The following is an 18,826-nucleotide window of genomic DNA, read 5'->3' on the forward strand; positions in this document are numbered from 1 at the left end:
ACTCAAAGCATCCACAGCAATGAGGGCGCCCTTTGAGAGGCAGCAACATGGCATTTTGTGCTCAGTGAACTTTTACAGTTTTAGCTGTTTTACTCCTTTTTTGATATCGATGTTTGCATCCATTTTGTGATTTGTGACTATAACTGTGACTGTAAGTACCCTGTGACCACCAACACTTCTTTTTGAACTTGCACTGTGATTTTATAGAGTTTTTCTATCATCAATTTGCACAACTTCTTGCCATCAATTTTTGGAAGAGTGACTCCAGATATTGCTATTGTGACAGAATCCTGGGTGAAGCCTACCACAGCACCAGACCAATACAATATTGCCAATTTCAACGTGTTCAGCAAATGCCGACAAGATAGACCGGGAGGTGGCATTCTCATCTACACCAAGGACAACCTTAGAGCAGAACCAATAGAGGAAATTATTGTTCCCCCTGAGCTGGAAGCAACATGGATGTTGGTGACGCATCCCAAACTACCAAGAGCTGTTCCCTACATTGCAGTTGCCGCAGTGTACATTCCTCCACAGTCGCCTCACCAAGATCTGATGATGAACCACCTGATATCATCCGTGGACTATCTACGAACTCATAAAGCTCAGGCTGGTATAATGATAACGGGAGACTTTAACCGGACTGAAATTAAATCACTTTGTCTGGGAAATGGATTGAAGCAAGTTGTCACTCTACCAACAAGAGGCGATGCAGTGTTGGATTTGATCATCACGAATGTTCACAATCTATACTGTATCCCTTCTGTCAAAGCTCCCATGGGGTGTAGTGATCACAACTGTATCAGCCTAGAGCCCAGGCAATCCACACCACTTAACATTATAACAACTAAATCTGTTCAGCCTATTACTGAATCAAAGGTAAATCAGTTCGGAAGATGGATTCAAGACCAATCATGGTCCGATGTTTACAATGCAAATGATGTCCAGTCTAAGGCAGATGCCTTCTACCATGTGCTCGATGAGGGTATTGATCTATCTTTCCCAAGAAAGACTGTCCGTTTACATGCCAATGATAAACCGTGGATGACTGACAGAGTTAAGGCCCTCATTCGGCATAGGCAGAAGGCGTTTGCATCAGGGGATACACAGATGAGGAAGTCACTGAGAAGCCAGGTCATAAAAGAAATCATGAAGGCCAAAAAATCCCACAACATCAACAAGGTGAGATATTTGCAAACACTACACCAGCCCTACACACTCACAGCATCCACAGCCAACGCTACACCAGCCCTACACACTCACAGCATCCACAGCCAATGCTACACCAGCCGTACACACTCACAGCATCCACAGCCAACGCTACACCAGCCCTACACACTCACAGCATCCACTGCCAACGCTACACCAGCCCTACACACTCACAGCATCAACAGCCAATGCTACACCAGCCCTACACACTCACAGCATCCACAGCCAACGCTACACCGATTTCACTAACGTCTATGTTTGCGATCATCGCTAACACACTTGCGATGAGATCGCAAACCTCGAATCCATCGCAATTGCGATGTCGCCAATTCTGCGTTTCACTAAAGTCATCGCAATTGCGATGATGTTAAAAGGGAAAAATCGTCGGTCGTCGCTCGAAATGAAATGGCATAAGTGCAATTTATATGTAAATCGTTGTCATGTTGGTGCATACGAACTATTGTGAACGATGTTTAGGCATTCATTTACAAAGGGTTAAAGCATTTATAGGCCTATGGCCTCCATTATAATTTTAGATTTTAATAAACAGTTTTCGTAAATCTGTTGTAACGGTGGGATTGATGAAAATTCTGACATATCTGTTTAATAATACTAAGCTTTACACTGTCAATTTGCCAATACATTACCCATTTTTTCTAAAAATGATGGTGAAAATAATCGAACCCATATAGTATCTCCTTTTTACCGATATTAAGGGGCTCTTTGCTGCAGTTGCGTCGCGGATAGTTGTCATCGGCAATCTGAGTCTACCATGTAAATGACCGCAAGACTAAAATGATGTAGCGCCACTCGCTTTACTCTAAATCACGGACAATTTATACGTCAAAACGTTTTAGTGAAATCGTCGGCTAAAAATCCATCGCTAAGTTGCGATGGATTTTAGATTTAGCGATCGATTTCGGCGTTTGCGATGACCAAAACGCGTTAGTGAAATCGACCCCTGCCCTACACCCTCACAGCATCCACAGCCAATGCTACACTAGCCCTACACACTCACAGCATCTACAGCCAACGCTACACCAGCCCTACACACTCACAGCATCCACAGCCAACGCTACACCAGCCCTACACACTCACAGCATCCACAGCCAACGCTACACCAGCCCTACATACTCACAGCATCCACAGCCAACGCTACACCAGCCCTACATACTCACAGCATCCACAGCCAATGCTACACCAGCCCTACACACTCACAGCATCAACAGTCGCCGCATAGTAAGGATAATTCTTGCGGTGGATGTCGCAACTGCGGTGGTCGGTATCCCCACCCCCAAGAAAGAGGCTGTCCTGCCAAAGGTGTCACGTGTCATTCGTGCGATAAAAGCATTGCCTGATTACTGCAAAACCTCAGCACGGTACCACCACTAGTGTGAATGAAGTTAACATGACCACTGAGCCAACACCAACCGTTCCGTCAGTTGTGAATTAGGGAATAACAGTGCGAGTACCCGGTCTTCACTGCGTGGGAATGACCGGGTTGGTGGCGGGCGCTGTTAACGGACCGAGCCAGAGGCGAGGTCCGTTAACAGCGCCAGCTACCAACCAAGGTCATTACCACGCAGTGAAGACCGGGTACAAACACTGTTATTCCCATTAATAAATACCTTTTTTAACGAATTAAACGGCTACATTTGTCAAAATTTTGTGACTTTTCTCTCGGCGGTACTTCCAGACATGTTCAGGGGCCATATTTGAGCTTTTGATGGTTCCCATCTCTTTCATGCGTTTAAACAATGATCTGTTCAGCGCCTTCACTCTGGTCAAAGGAGGCAAATGATTGGACGATACCTGTTCCTTGTGCATTAAAACGCACGCATGAGCTTGGCGTCAGTTTATACGCGCGCACATGTTCTTGCGCGCACTCAAAATTGATACATTTTCAGCGCGCGTATGTGTAAGTGCGCAAAGTTGCAATGAAACTAACAGGGATATAAATCAGCGTGCGATACAGTGCAACGCGCAAGGTTTACACAATGTATGCTGATTTAGTGGCCACTTATTTGCTATATTCCAAAGCCGGTCTTTATACCACCGTTAACACTCCCACACGTGACCGGATTTTGACCAATCAGAGACTTGAAACCGCCCAAGGTATTTATTAATGAGGAATACCTCTTCCATCTACACTCCCCAGCAACAACCAAACACGTCTGCCCGTCGTAACTGTGAGTATCAATAACACTCCTGTCCAAGCCATCATCCAAACAGGAGCATCTGTCATGTTGATGAGTCTTAATGCTGTGAAAAGGATGCAACCCCGTCCCCAGTTGCAGTCGCGAACCATCCCCATATATGCATACAGTAGCGCCACCCCAATCGAAGTCATTGGTTCTTTCATCGTCTGTCACGACACATGTGTTTGTCACAACAAGTTCGCTGCCACACTCTCAACTTTTCCACTGCAACCACTCTTGGATTTGTTAACAATGCGTATAACTTACAATCTGGTGCACCAACAGCTACACCAGATTTCTTCACTGCCTTTGCTGATCCGTTTCAAGGCATTGGTAAATTAGCATCGTTCCAATGTAAGCTCCATGTTGATCCATCCGTCTCCCCAAAAGGGATCAACATGCCATATCAATTGCGTACCATCAGTGTGTGCAGTTTGCATGCCGTGGCTTCATAGGCTAATATAGCCAAAGCCTATGAATGGTCCACAGCCTAGGTGCATAAGTTAGATCTATAAGTAGTTGGTTTTACCAGAAGTTTGTGTAGCTTTGTACATTTAAGAAACTTGAATAAAATTCCCCCTCCAGGGGAGAAAAAAAAAAAAAAAAAAAAAAAAGTCTCCATTCCAACAAGGGCCGCAATTCTGAGTCAAATCTATTCAAGTCTGTGTGTGAACTCTATCATCCTTCAGCCAATGGTCCAGCTGAATGATTCTTGTGAGTGCTCTGCAATATGTTATCCACTTACGTTTACAACAATCAAAAGAAATGTTCATCTTCCCGGGCCCTTACTCACGTCGGTGTATTGTACAGAAGTTGATGTAAGGTCATGAAACACATGTACCAATTGACTTGCTTCTTGGAGGCCCAACCCGAAAACATGGCAATAATGGTGACTATGCTATCGCAATTGGAGAACGGATGACAACAAATATATGACATTGTCACTGAAAAATTAGGTCAGAAAAGAGACCACGACACAAGGATTTCCCAACATAACTATGACATGGGAGATCTTGTCTATGTTATTGATTTGACAAAAACACCTGCATCATTCCAAAGAAACCTTAGTGATTTGCTCTTTGACATTTGGTTCAAACACAAAGGGCAAATCTATAATCCCCTATCATGACCATCTGAAGGGATTCTTCATGATGAATGTTCCCCCCATGGATGAGAACAATGCAAACAACTTTGAAAGTCGCTAAAAACAAATTTCCCTAATAATACTCCCCACTCCACCAGTGTGAGTTCTGATGTGACCCCTATTCGACCCCATCCTTCTGCATCAAACACTGTGAACAATCCTCCTACTCACAGACCAAGTCTACACACTCCACTTATCCCGGCTAGATTTTTGCTTTAGCCCGACCGTATCCTCACTAAGGTCAAGGAGAAACACTTTCCCAATGTTTTGGTGGATTGGTCCCCCGCTATACCCCCATTCATCAAAGTTATTGCCCTCCACACTCAAATGAACTATAAGAGAATACAGCTGCTGTTGTCAACTGGTATTCCATCCCAGAATCCCAACTGCTGGATTTGTGCCTTGTGTGCAATTCCCAATAGAGAACAAGGAAGTGTCCTCCAGAGGGCATATCCGAGAAATGCTAAAACTTTGTTTCATTATGAATCCCCCCTCGACTTCGTGGACCAATCACTGTATGACACTACAAGTGTAAGGGGTGATCTCTTTGTTTAAAATAACACCACTTTTAATGAAATCACCCCAAAATGGGTCTCTTTCGATTAGTGAACAGTCGGATGCAAAATGTCATAACATACATGTAAGTTCACTCTGCTGTGCAGCTCGCAATATTGAGAAATAAGACAGTGTATTGAATGGTCCCATCCAAAGGAGAGTCTGAGGGAGCACTGAAATCATGCCATATATCCTAAACATCCTACATGTAAATGTACCTCTGATGTTATCTTGTTGGTATCCCATAGCATCCTCAACAGTAGTATACTGAACAGTTTGACCCCAGTTATGTCTCTCTGTTGGTGCTCCTTGTAATTGGACATTAGTTATCTTAACAGGTGCAGCTTGGTTCTTGTATGGCGAGATACCAGGTAGAGTAGTTTCCTGAGTAGTAGTCACAGTTGATGCTGGCTGCAGGTAATAAGAATAATATTTATTTGGTTTGTAAGGTGCACAATTGGTTTCAGCTTTAAAGAAATCCACAATAACCAGGGACAGATTTAGGGGAATACATGGGTGTATTCGTTAATGGGCCGAGACGCCACGCTTCATTGTGGGTCACCTGTTATGAGTATCTGCCCCTTTCCCATACCTCGGATCGGCCTTGACATTTAAACCCTCAATATCATAAACATGGATTTTTTTTCGCACCAAGGCACCAAGTCTTGAATTTCACAAGTTACAAGTCTGACTTTTGCTAATGTGCCCATAAATTCCTTAAAGTTCTTTGAATTAGTGAAGGCGCTAAACGCAGGAGATTTTTCTTGGTGAGTACATTTATTAATATCTTGTTTGCCTAGTATAATTAAATGGTTAATGATCGAATCCAGGTCATAAATATTGTAACCAAACGTAATAGAATACTCTCTTAGAAATATGTTTATCCTAAGCATAGAAGTAAAACAAAATTTGGATGTAACAAATCCCAACTAGGATACATGCAGAGTTTGAGCTTGAAGTTATTCTGTTTGTAAGAGTCTTTAGAGAGGAGATTTGGGAGATTTGTTGTTTCAAAATATTGAACTCAGACTAACTTGAATGGTTACCGTTATTATAATATATCAGAAAAATTGATGATTAAACATTTTAGCTCAAGAAAAAATAGATCTTTTAAAACTACACTTCAAGGTGAAATGCTCCTCTTAGATGGGACTGATGATTGGATATTTTCATTGCCTCATCCATAGATTACTGGTTTTATTTAAACAGGTCACCTGCATTTAGACTTTGAGATTACTGAAAATTATCAAATTTGAAATGCCCTGAAAATCCTGGATCTGCACCTGATAACCTGACTATTCTATGTTTGTTGCTTTATTTAAAGTCCAAAAATATTGTACAATAATGACACACAGTTATTATCAAGTTATCACTATGGTGAATAAAGTAGCACCACAATGAATGCACTTTCAGCATAAATTGTCCAGTTCAGTTCAAAATTTAGTTCAATGCCTATGAGCTTGAACAAAGGTTACTAAAAATACAAAATATAGCTTTTTAGTAAATATTGATGAATTTTTAACAAAAATTCTACACACCTGTTGTTCCAGAAAGTACATCTCTGCTTTTGTACGCTCCTCTGGGCTGACTGGAATTCCATCAATACATAATAGATTGGGCTGTCTAAATACCAGCATTGGACGATGCATTAACCTTCTGGATACCTAACCATTCAGACAAAACACATCAGTCAAATATCATTATTAAAGTGGCTCATACTTTGATCGTGAAAGCTTTGTTATGAAAATGTCAGTAAGTAGCCTGCAAAGCTATTTTGTTTGATGTGCCCCTTGATTAGCAATCAATACAATATAATAATAATAATAATACTATTTATTCGGGCAATCACATTTACAGGCACATGTACATACATTAAACATATTTAAGAAAACAAAGTAAAACAACAGTGGGGTGCCCAGGAGAGCATAAAAGTAAAAAAAAATAACTATCGCCAAAAGGCGTATGTCTCCTAAATCCCCCAAAATACATTAAGGCAAGAGAGGGCATATAAAAAAGCACAGAAGATAATAACAATCACGAATGACAATAAAAGGCAAACAAGCAGAGATATACACAATAATACACACAATCCTAAAAGGATATTCGTTAAAATCAGGACAATACAACAAAATGGTTAAGAGCAATACATAAAAACTCCGGTAAGGGGATACAAATGAAATAACATTGTTAACAGGTTAGACTTTCGGACAAGTCGACAAATCCGCCCCATGCGCCGAGACAGCGCTCCCGGGAGACCACCGCTCCCGCGCGAACCAATGGCTCCCCGACCCCTCATTAATGAGGAGACGAAATCGGGGTGCCACCAGCCCGCGCGAGAGCAGCGATCTCGCGAGAGCACCATCCCAGCGCGCAGGGCCGACCTAACGACCCGTCCACAAGTCGCATTGACACAAGAAAAGAAAAGGTCCAGGAACTGGTTCCATGTGGCGTCAACACCTCCAGAGTAAGCTGTGTCCCAGGGGCAACGTCTTACCAGCTCACGTAGGTACGAAGTGTTGCACTTGGCATAAAGATAATGCCGATTCAATGTTCTAGACATGACCCGTGGAGACCGGCGAATGCAGAAACTGATCATGGAATGATCAGATGTAGAAAATGGATCATGAACAGAAATGTTAGTCACTTTTGATGGACTTGTAGTAAAAACCAAGTCCAATAAGGTAGCACGATTGTTAGCCATGGTGTGAGTAGGATCATTGATGAGTTGACGGAGACTATGGGCAGTGGTGAAATTTTTCAACTGAAACAAAAGAGCGTGGTCTTCCATCCAGTTTATATTAAAATAGAAGAACACCTAAAGTTTGAAAGATGGCCATAAGTCGGCTTTCGGAGATTCAAATTTCTGCGGTGTCCATTTGTGAATGCTACATGGCCAGTGATGTGGTTGGTACCCATGGTCACCTAATAACCAAATGGGGATGGATTCAATGTACGTGTTTCTCATTGTATTCTCATTCAGTAGACACTCTATGAAGCAGAAACTTTAACAAATGACTTTAAAATGTTTAAAGGGACTCAACTGTTCAAAAGTGACACATTTTTTCTGTCCATAATAGAAAAAAGCAGTAGCTGTTAATGCATGCCAATGTATGCACATGACCCAAAATGCCATCAAACAGCAGGATTGCTCCCATGCTAACACATGACCCAAAATGCCATCAAACAGCAGGATTGCTCCCATGCTAGCTAACACATGACCCAAAAAGCCATCAAACAGCAGGATTGCTCCCATGCTAACACATGACCCAAAATGCCATCAAACAGCAGGATTGCTCCCATGCTAACACATGACCCAAAATGCCATCAAACAGCAGGATTGCTCCCATGCTAACACATGACCCAAAATGCCATCAAACAGCAGGATTGCTCCCATGCTAACACATGACCCAAAATGCCATCAAACAGCAGGATTGCTCCCATGCTAACACATGACCCAAAATGCCATCAAACAGCAGGATTGCTCCCATGCTAACTCATGACCCAAAATACCATCAAACAGCAGGATTGCTCTCATGCTAACACATGACACAACCACTTATGTACACACGCCACTGTATCACTCAGTTCTCAGGTCAAAAACAAGTAGAATTAATACCCAATTATTGCGCTGCTTATGGCAGATTTTGTGCTTTACAGGTAAGCCTAGCAAGTTTGTACTTTCATATAGCCTCAATAAGCATTTTTGGCTTACAGCGGAAAGCAAGCAAAAAGGAGCCTTTAAGCCTCTATTTTCAGCTTAAGCCTCTATTAGCCCCTGCTTAAGCATGGCCTTATTTTTTATACTGTAATTCACACAAAAATGACGGTGATTATTCACTGAATACGTCAAGGTCGTGAACAAAATTATTCAGTTGAAAGACAGCGGCTGGTTTTTTGCGACGGGAAAAATATCCCCTTGGCTTGTTGCAGTTGTGACTTAAAGGCAGTGGACACTATTGGTAATTGTCAAAGACTAGCCTTCACAGTTGGTGTATCTCAACATATGCATAAAATAACAAACCTGTGAAAATTTGAGCTCAGTCGGTCATTGAAGTTGCGAGATATCAATGAAAGAAAAAACACCCTTGTCACACGAAGTTGTGTGCGTTTACATGGTTGATTTCGAGACCTCAAGTTCTAAATCTGAGGTCTCGAAATCAAATTCATGGCAAATTACTTCTTTCTCAAAAACTATGGCACTTCAGAGGGAGCCGTTTCTCACAATGTTTTATACCATCAACCTCTCCCCATTACTCGTCACCAAGAAAGGTTTTATGCCAATAATTATTTTGAGTAAATACCAATGGTTGGCCATTTATGGGAGTCAAAATTTTGACTCCCATAAATGGCCGACCGTGTTAGTCGACGAGGTAAAAGGAAAACCGTGCAATTTCGAGGCATGTTTGTGTGGATCATTGTATTCTACTTTTACAACATCTTTTTACCCATGTGCATTTCATAACAAACGGTTACACACGCTTTTCAAAGACCAACTCGACCGATCCAAGGCAACGTGTTCCTTTAACATGTGTGTGTGTGTGTTGTGCAGCAAGTACATGTAAACTTTTGCCTAACATGTTTCAGAAATGTTATACAATGTTTCTTCTTGTTAACTATCAGGCGTCACCTTTATCAACAAAAGGGGCGCTTTGTTGAACCATTACAACTAAATAAAATACTTCAAGTTGCTCAAATTTGCACAAATTTACAGTGCACTTTCTGATGAATTAATTCCCATACACTAATTTCCATTTAGCACATCATTCGACCAAGCTGTGAAAATGGACGGGGTGCTCTATTAAGTCATATTAATTATGTGGTCTGTGTGACTATTTCATTAACTTTAACAGTCACATCAAAAACCATGGTCAGCTAACTGAGTTACAACTCAACAAAGTATGCACAACTCAACAAAGTATGCAAACAAGAGATGTATGGATTTTTACTCACTGGATTACTGATGACAGAAAGTTCTATCAGATTAGGTAATGCCTCAAGCTTCTCCAACTCGCATACATCCTGTAAGATATTAATACACTGACTTAAATCAATGGTTTATTATACAAATAATGAATGTCCATGAGTGCAATGGTGCGAATATTTTCATGAGTTGAAGGATGAAATGTTCTGTTCAATGAGGCGGAGCCGTTGCATGGAACATCCCATCATTCAACAAATGAAATTATTCGCACCATTGCATGAATGAAAAACATTCATTATTTATTTTAAAGCCTAACATCCAAGTAGATCTTTGTCATTTTGATTGGAGGATACAACTTTCAAAACAAACAAAGCGTAGGCCTACAATTTTTAATTGTAAAATTACACTGGTTTCTTTTGGGTTGGCCTGTTGGATTCAACAGTGACAATGTGCGTTCTTTACAGCTATTTTGACACCTGCAGACACCGAATGTAGTATGTGACCTGCAGTAACACTGCTGCACTACCAAAGACGCGATTGCAGTGATGTTTTACGCACCGTGCAGTAGTATTTATCGGATGGAACAAAAAAATGCACAGTGAATGGAACAAAAAAATTCACAGTGAGTGACATAGCGTCAATAGTACTTATATTTGCTATCACGTGACAGACAATCCTCCAATCAAAAAATTCACAGTGAGTGACATAGCGTCAATAGTACTTATATTTGCTATCACGTGACAGACAATCCTCCAATCAAATGGCAAAGATCTGCTTGGGTGTTAAATCAAATTTGATATTTTAGTCAGAAATCAAACTTGTTACCCAAAAATCAAGAACAAAAATTTCAACCTCAAACTGCCCCCATTCCCCATTTCTATCCTAAAATCCGAAAAAATCAGTGAATACTGTTTCAATGGATCTGCATGCACAGATCTCTACTATGTGTACCAGTTATAAGTATGCACCTCTCTGTACTGTTAGCATATATTTTCAGACATAGTTATACACTGACCTATAACATAAAAGAGGTTCACATACATGTAGGGACTACACACATCCACGTAGTGTTATTTAATATGGAAATGAAGTACAGGATTTTCCTCAAGTGTCAGAACAAAGGAATGTCCATTCAGTGAAGGCAACACAGAGCTATGTGTGTCTAACCATGAGTGTAGAGAATAGTCCAGTCTCAGCAAATATAGCTTATGTTTTGACCAAGGTGCTGACAGTGGTTTGTTAACTGTTCAGATAACATGAAGATGAAGGAAATACAAGGAAAACGGGCCAGTCCGGCGAACCTCGTATTAACGGAGTCGACTGTACAAACAATAATTTGAATAGCTTATTGAACAATACCTGTAATCTATTACTTCCAAGGTAGAGTCTTTGAAGGTTCTCCAGATACTGAAAGTGAGACAGTTCACGTAGTCTGTTTTCTTCCATATGAAGCTCAACGAGGTTCCATTGATTCATGAAGGAATATTCAGAAAGTCCTTTAATTTTGTTGCGGTCCAAAACAAGCTCCCTTAGATCTTGTAGGCTCTCCAGACCTTCTACCTTGCTGATTTCATTGCCTGGTGAAACATCAAGAAATTTTGAGTACAGAGCAGCCTCAAGAACTAGGCACACTAATTTGGACCCCATCAAAATTTGGAAATGGAATGCCACATTTTTTTCTAACAAGGATGATAGTACAAGTAACTACTGCGTAACTCTAAATGGTGTTTTGCAACCAGTGATGTTTAGCAACCAGTGATGCTTAAATGTGCTAGTACAATTATAAGGACCATTTTTCTTGTGGAGTAATCCCCCCCCACAGAAGTGTGGATGGGGTCTACGAACGAATACTTACCGGTAGAGTCGAATTACTAATTTGCATATTCCCTATGCCGCGATGCAATAATGCTAAGACTTTCACACACAATAGCGCCCTCCACCGTCCTACCCACAACGGCCCCGCGACATGCCCGTCACGGAGTCGTCCTCTTTTCGATGAGCCCTACTAAATGTAAGCACCCAAGGACCGAGTATGTGGGGAAGGAGGGAGGGATACTCTACCGGTAAGTATTCGTTCGTAGACCCCATCCACACTTCTGTGGGGGGGGGGGGGGGGGAGTCTACTTCACTCTACTTACCGGTAGAGTCGAATTACTAATTTGCACAGACTCGCACCGAGGAAAGGCGATGGGTATACGCGGTGCTACTGCATGTCTTAAGGACCCCGGCGCGCTCAAAAAATTCAGAGAACGCTTCACGGCCGCAAGGCCCGATAGTGGTCCATGCCCAAAACGTACAGAGGGTGTCGTCCCACGGGTGAACAAGACATTATAAGTATTGTTAGCACTGTAACACCGTGGAAAACTCACCTAAACACGTGACTGACGAGGTGGAGCTTGTTCTGGCTTCGCAGCTTGGCTGGCCGCCTGTAACACCGCTCTACCCGCTCTCCCATCCACCTGCAGGTAGCAGTCGGAGAACGTGGACGGGCTCTTCCAGGAGGCCGCCCTTGCTATGTCACTCATGGAGACCCCTTTAAAGAAAGCCCATGAGGCCGACACTCCCCGTACCTGGTGGGCATGAACCGGACCATCGGTCGCTGGCCATCCGCCTGACACCGAGCGGATGGCTGTAACTATCCAACGCGCGATTGTATCCAGGATGCTGGTCGGAATGGTGGAACCGTGGACACGAACAGCTGTTCGTGGCCGGTTCGGATTCACTTCCGCCACGCCCCGGGATACCGGAGGGCGGACGCACGAAAACCACGGCTCGACTGGGCCCGCTGTTGGCCTTAAGCCGGCGTGCATGCGTTCGTCAGTCCTTGGTTCCCACGAAAACCACCACGGGCGGGTCTCTGTGGGCGCCTACATGGAATCACAGAGGGGGGGGGGGGGGGGGGGGGGGTCGGATACACTCAATAATTGTTCACCCAAAGGTAGGGCTGTGCCTAACCAATCATGGTGCTCTGCATCCCGATAGGATACAAAGGACCCCGAAGGGTGTATGCTAATCCCCGTCTGGGATTGTGAACGTGCACCCGTTCGTGACCGCACATCACCCTGATCCACCACACCCCATGCAACCTCCTTTGCGGTGACCGTGGGACGGTGGCTGGGAGGGGAGGCCGGTGCCCGGCTGACCGTGCACGGTATGCCGCCTTGATCCTGGAGCACCCAGCCATGACCGGACTGGTCGGGCTGGGTGTACGGTCCTGAAAACTGGGAAAATTCCTGGACCTCGCGCCGACCGGATTTTGAGGCCGCTAAGGTCTGGAAAGCCGTGAGGAATTCTTCTTGGGATAGTGGCTCGCTACCCCGATGACGTTTCCCATGGGTGTCAGGCGAGGAGTCGTCAGACGACCGCAGATGACGATCTTTTCTGGTCTTCTGTCTCTTGTTCGGTACCCGCTCACGGGACGAATCCGAGGCTCTCTCTGAGGAAACCTGAGTGACAGGGATGCCCGAACAACGGGTGAAACCCGAAGACGAGGGCGGGCCCTGTGAGTTGGGTATCCCGGGGGAGTCCCAGGTACCCGACTCAGCACCCACAATCCTTCTCCCCATGGCCAGCGCCTCACAGCCTATGGCGTGGGCGGGTGCCTTGTGGGTTGGAAAACCTCGCAAAAGGCCGTCACCAACCGTCGTTGGGAAATCCACGGTGTCGGTGCGGGCCGGGTATTCTGAGCCGTGCGGCTTCAGTGACCCCGAGGCGGTGCTGGGAGAGTGGGCGGTGCGCTCCGGAACGGAGCCACCTTTTGTCCTGCCTCTCATGGTCACTGCCCCGGCACCGGTTTTCTTGGCCTTGCCGGGGCGTTTGACCTTCGACTGGGTCGACCCACGTACACTGACCGAGGAGGGGGAGCGGGAAGCAACCCCTCTTTGATCGGTGGGTACCCCGGCCGACGCAGCCGACAGCGGCTGCGTAGGCCGGCTGGAGGACTGCAAGCTCAGACTGTCCCGGCTAAGACGAAAGAGGATGACTCCGTGGCTGGCAGGCATGTCGCGGGGCACTGTGGGTAGGACGGTGGAGGGCGCTATTGTGTGTGAAAGTCTTAGCATTTTTGCCTTGCGGCATAGGGAATATGCAAATTCGTAATGCGACTCTACCGGTATGTAGAGTGAAGTAGACTTGAATGTTTTTTGCTTTTTTTACAGAATTTGGGGAAGTACTGAATTTACAGTGCTTTATACACATGGTTGTATGGAAGTGTTTCGGTATCCACAATGCAGCAAATTTAACACCCATTACACTTGTATCACTTAGATTAGAAGATGATTAGAAGATAATCATTCCATATTGTTACTTTTACATAAATTTGATTACAAATTCCCTAACCCTTGGCAGCCCAATTTGATCTAACATTCCTTGAAAAGAGTATTACGCTTTAAATTTACTACATATATTTACTCTCAACTTTAAATTAACAACACTTTTCTTTAGAACACAGCTCAGATAATAACCTTTGTCAAACTGTGATCAAAATCTATGCCATTTGTGATGTTCAGTGGAAATGCAAATTACCATGAATATCTCAACCTGACAACAAATATTCGGTATACAATATTATATCAAGGGTAATTCAATTAGATGACTTTACAAGGATTTTAAACTAATGAAAATAGACTCTTGTGGATAATACAACGTCATTACCCTGGGAGATTGATCGCAATGGCTTGACAAATCATTTGTTATACGGGTGTGACACTGGTGGTTGTTGATTTGAAACAACTTTGTACATCATTTGTTCTTATTTTAAAAACACCGTATTGTAAAATGCAAACAATCTTTTGGTCAATCAAGAGGACTCATTAGTGTATAGTGTGTGAACATCTACAGCTTCATCAACATTTTATTTGTACACTACAATTGTAAACCATTGCGTCCTTTCTCTTTCTTTTGAGAACGTTTGGAATTGTTAATTTATTTAAGTAATTCACCAAATCTTTTTGTTTGTAAATATTCAGATAACAAAAATAAATTCCAGAAAAGTTTGTTTCTTCCACAACGACAGAACATTTAATTTAAGTGTTTTGATAGTTTATCAACAATAAAACTGTGTATCAGAAATATCAAAGTGAATCAGAATTGTTTTCTAGTGTGTCCGCCTGGCTAGAGCACTGAATTTCAGGCTATGTTGAGCTGTAATGTCTGGAGGTTTGTCCTTAATCACAAAAAGCGCTTAAGTCTGGGAAATTCAAGTTCAAATACACACTTGTGACTAAGCAAGTCAATGTAACATCATTTAATTTGAACTTGCATACATGGTTCATTATGTTGGCAGTGTTTTTGATGCTAGCTAGCATCTCCAAGTCTTGTCTTACCTTGAAGGAATAATGCCTTGAGGGATGGTAAGCGACTGATCTGTAACTTGATTAGATCACTGATTCCATTGTACCTGGTTAGTATGAAATTAATAGCATTATCAAATCATTTGGACAAATAACATTAGCACTGTTCACTATTTATTAGGGAGGAATGTTAAATTAAAGTAACTCAGGTTGAAGCTCACATAACCACATTGTACCTTGGGAAATACAGGGTAACACGAGTTTCAACCAAGAGTTGACAGTACATAATTGTACATAATTGTAGATACAGCAGGGTTACTATACAGGACACTATGCATTAGTCATTCTTGTCATAAATAATGATACACCTTTTATTTGACCTTGATATTATATTGTTGTAATATTAATACAATAGAAAAATTCATTAAAAAGTGCCATAACACACTTTCTGCTAGTTCAAAAATGTAAAATCACAAGCAAATTTTTCCAAAACACACACATTTCATTGTTGTTCAATCTCACCCTAAATGAAGAACTTCCAGATTTTCCAGGATAGGAGTGAAGTTTCCTGGACTGTAGAGATCGGCCTGGTCTTCTTTGAATCCTTTATGATTACTCTTAGGTCCAGTTCCCTTCAGGCGCGGTACAATACATTCAACATGATTGTGGTTCAAGCACAAAACCTAATCACACATAAACGTCAATAATAATGTCAAAATAAGGCTGACCCTTTGTTGCACTAACCAATTAACACCAAGGATTTTCCATATCAGGCAGTTTATAAGAATCTGTATAATCTGATTTATGTTACATCTCTACTATGACCCTTTTCCAAACCAAGGCTTCAGCTTTGGATTCGGCTTGAGGCTCCGTTCTCTAGTCTGAAACCCTGGGCGCTTATACACAAAGCACGCGGAATTGTCAAAACAAGCCTGAGCCGAATTCAAAGCCAAATCAAGTCGTTTCGATAAAGGCCTCGAATGATCTTGGAATATGGGCGCTGCCTTGTTTGAACATCAAGTGGTGCCCGCACCCTGCTGCATTGATGCATCCTGGGGTCACCTTCGAGGTACGCATGGGACCAGCCAATCGCCCTTTGTGATGTCACAGTCAAATGCGAGCCTGCAGTAACTTCGGGGGCTGGGGGGGGGGGCCTACCGTTGGGTTGTCAGGGGTCTGCATTGTTTCATACCCGTCAGGCTCCATTTGTGATGTCACAGTAGCGCGAGTGTCAGTAACTTAGCGCATACACAGTGTATGCAAAGAACAAAGCACAGGATCGCCACGGGGAACGGAGGTACGATGGAGGTTTACAGCAAGTGGGACATGGAGAGGAAGGGGTACACAGTGGTGTACGTCTGTGGGAGGGGGTCAAGGAATTGCAAACAATTACGGGAACAAATTAGCGGAGCTAGGGAAATTATACGTTAAAGGGAAAATGGGAGAAAAAGGACTAATAATGATATGGGACAGGAAAATAATAAACTGAACAGGGAAAACATCCATGAAACGGGGTATTGTGACTCTGAGTGCCCCTTCCCCCCTTACACCACACTACATTCAAAATTCTATATGCAATGATTTCTAGCAGGTGCCGCCGCTAGTGTTAATAAATGATGTTGTGTGACTGTGACTACAAAAAAACATTTTTATTTATTTTAAAACATGCTTAGAACCAAGTGACTAGTATACAGATTTGTATAGCATCAACTGTAGCAAAATTACATCATTGTCGAATATGAGACAATTTTTTCTAACATGAATACACCTTAATTATGATACTTTTTAGCCTAGATCTCTCTACTTAATTTGTGTTGTTGTGAACCACTCTTTCAGTGATATCAATGAAATATGAATGTTTTTCTACTGTACAACTAACAGTTAAATGGTGTTCATGGTAAGCCAAGCCATATAATTATGCCCTAAATCAGCAGAAATTCCAGGTTTGGCACTCGTAAAACTCACTACTTTGATTTGCTTGAGTTTTCGCTACTGTTTTACTTGCTCTCTGAGCAAGTTTAAGTACTTACCCTAAGGTTCACCAAATACACAAGACCACTGAAGGATTGCAAGTTGTTGTGCTCTAGATTCACACTGTAGAAAAAAAGCCAACAGACATTCAGAACATTGGAGTTATCTACATGTACCTACACATAAGAATATTCCTCATTGGATGGTTTTAGCTCTATTCAATGATTATCTTGTAAAACATATACTGTCCTCACCCACTTTGATCACCAATCAACTTGTTTGGTATTTGTATTCACTCACCAAGTGTAGTATACATGTCTTAAAGGAACACGTTGCCTTGGATCGGTCGAGTTGGTCTTTGAAAAGCGTTTGTAACCGTTTGTTATAAAATGCATGATTTGAGAGATATTTTAAAAGTAGAATATAACGGTCGGCCATTTATGGGAGTCAATTTTTTTACTCCCATAAATGGCCGACCGTGTGAGTCCGCAAAGTAAAAGGAAAAAGTAAAAGGCACATTTGTGTGGATCATTGTATTCTACTTTTAAAATATCTTTCTAACCATATGCATTTTATAACAAATGGTTACAAACGTTTTTCAAAGACCAACTCAACTGATCCAAGGCAACGTGTTCCTTTAAAATGTATTTCAGGAGGGATGGATTTAAATATACATGTACATGTAACGATCATTATGTCACTCAGCAGTATTGTTTAAGTTTGTGTTCCTAAAAATAACAAGATAAGTCGTGTTTGAAAACACAAATGCCCTGCAAGCCAGTCCGCTTTTTGACATTTGACAAACATAGAACAGAGTGTGTTTTTTCACAAATAACGTAAGCCAGTCTTTTGCAATGTTGTGCTGCGGATACTCTGCCATATAGGTTGGAAAAACACTCATTCACACTACCTACTACAAAACCTCACCCCCCCCCCCCCCCAATTTTCTATCAAATTTACATTGAACTTGAAGACTACAAATTAAATTGACAGAAAACAAAGCAGAATTCCGGTTTAAACCGGAGATTTTCATGCCAGCTGGGAACAACAGACCATGTGGGAATTCCCTGACAAAATTCAAGATTCAGTTTTTACTTATTGGGACCAAACAAAGACCAGACTTGCACAGTGTATGTTGTGCTTATTGAAATAAAATATATGTAAAGAAACAAATGTAATAATGAAGAATAACATCCTAAAAGTGGACTAAACTCTTAACTGCGATACACTACCTTCTCAAGTTAATGAAGTGTTCTCCAGTTCCTAGGTCTACTTGTCTCAAGATACTCTGGGGAAAGTCCAGCTCCCGTACCTCATGAAAGTTAGAATGACCTAACTTCTCTGCAACAAAGTCTTGAGTCAAACGACCTCCAAATTTATCCTTAGCAGTACCCCCTTCAGAAGATTCCTATAACATTAATAACACAAAATAAAAGAAGGAAACAAATGTGTAAGAAAAGATATTCAAATGAGAAATATTTATCTTTTGAGAAAGACTCTGCTACAGTAGGTTCGAAATGTCAGACCATTAACTATT

The 18,826-nt window shown here is 42.3% G+C and overlaps 1 protein-coding gene across 2 annotated transcripts in view; it reads right to left on the reverse strand.

Annotated features, from left to right (window-relative positions):
* LOC117288054 (leucine-rich repeat-containing protein 9-like) overlaps positions 1 to 18,826 on the reverse strand; it is a 77,979-nt gene that overhangs the window by 1,977 nt on the left and 57,176 nt on the right. For both annotated transcript variants that reach the window (XM_033768755.1, XM_033768747.1), the window contains exons 23-30: positions 18,522 to 18,697; positions 17,349 to 17,412; positions 15,841 to 16,001; positions 15,352 to 15,425; positions 11,387 to 11,604; positions 10,057 to 10,125; positions 6,645 to 6,770; positions 5,325 to 5,517 (exon numbers count right to left, since the gene is read on the reverse strand). In XM_033768755.1, the coding sequence (XP_033624646.1) occupies positions 5,325 to 5,517; positions 6,645 to 6,770; positions 10,057 to 10,125; positions 11,387 to 11,604; positions 15,352 to 15,425; positions 15,841 to 16,001; positions 17,349 to 17,412; positions 18,522 to 18,697 (1,081 nt within the window). The remainder of the gene's footprint in view (positions 1 to 5,324; positions 5,518 to 6,644; positions 6,771 to 10,056; positions 10,126 to 11,386; positions 11,605 to 15,351; positions 15,426 to 15,840; positions 16,002 to 17,348; positions 17,413 to 18,521; positions 18,698 to 18,826) is intronic.

This window comes from Asterias rubens, chromosome 1 (assembly GCF_902459465.1).
Source record: "Asterias rubens chromosome 1, eAstRub1.3, whole genome shotgun sequence".
NCBI classification, from domain to species: domain Eukaryota; kingdom Metazoa; phylum Echinodermata; class Asteroidea; order Forcipulatida; family Asteriidae; genus Asterias; species Asterias rubens.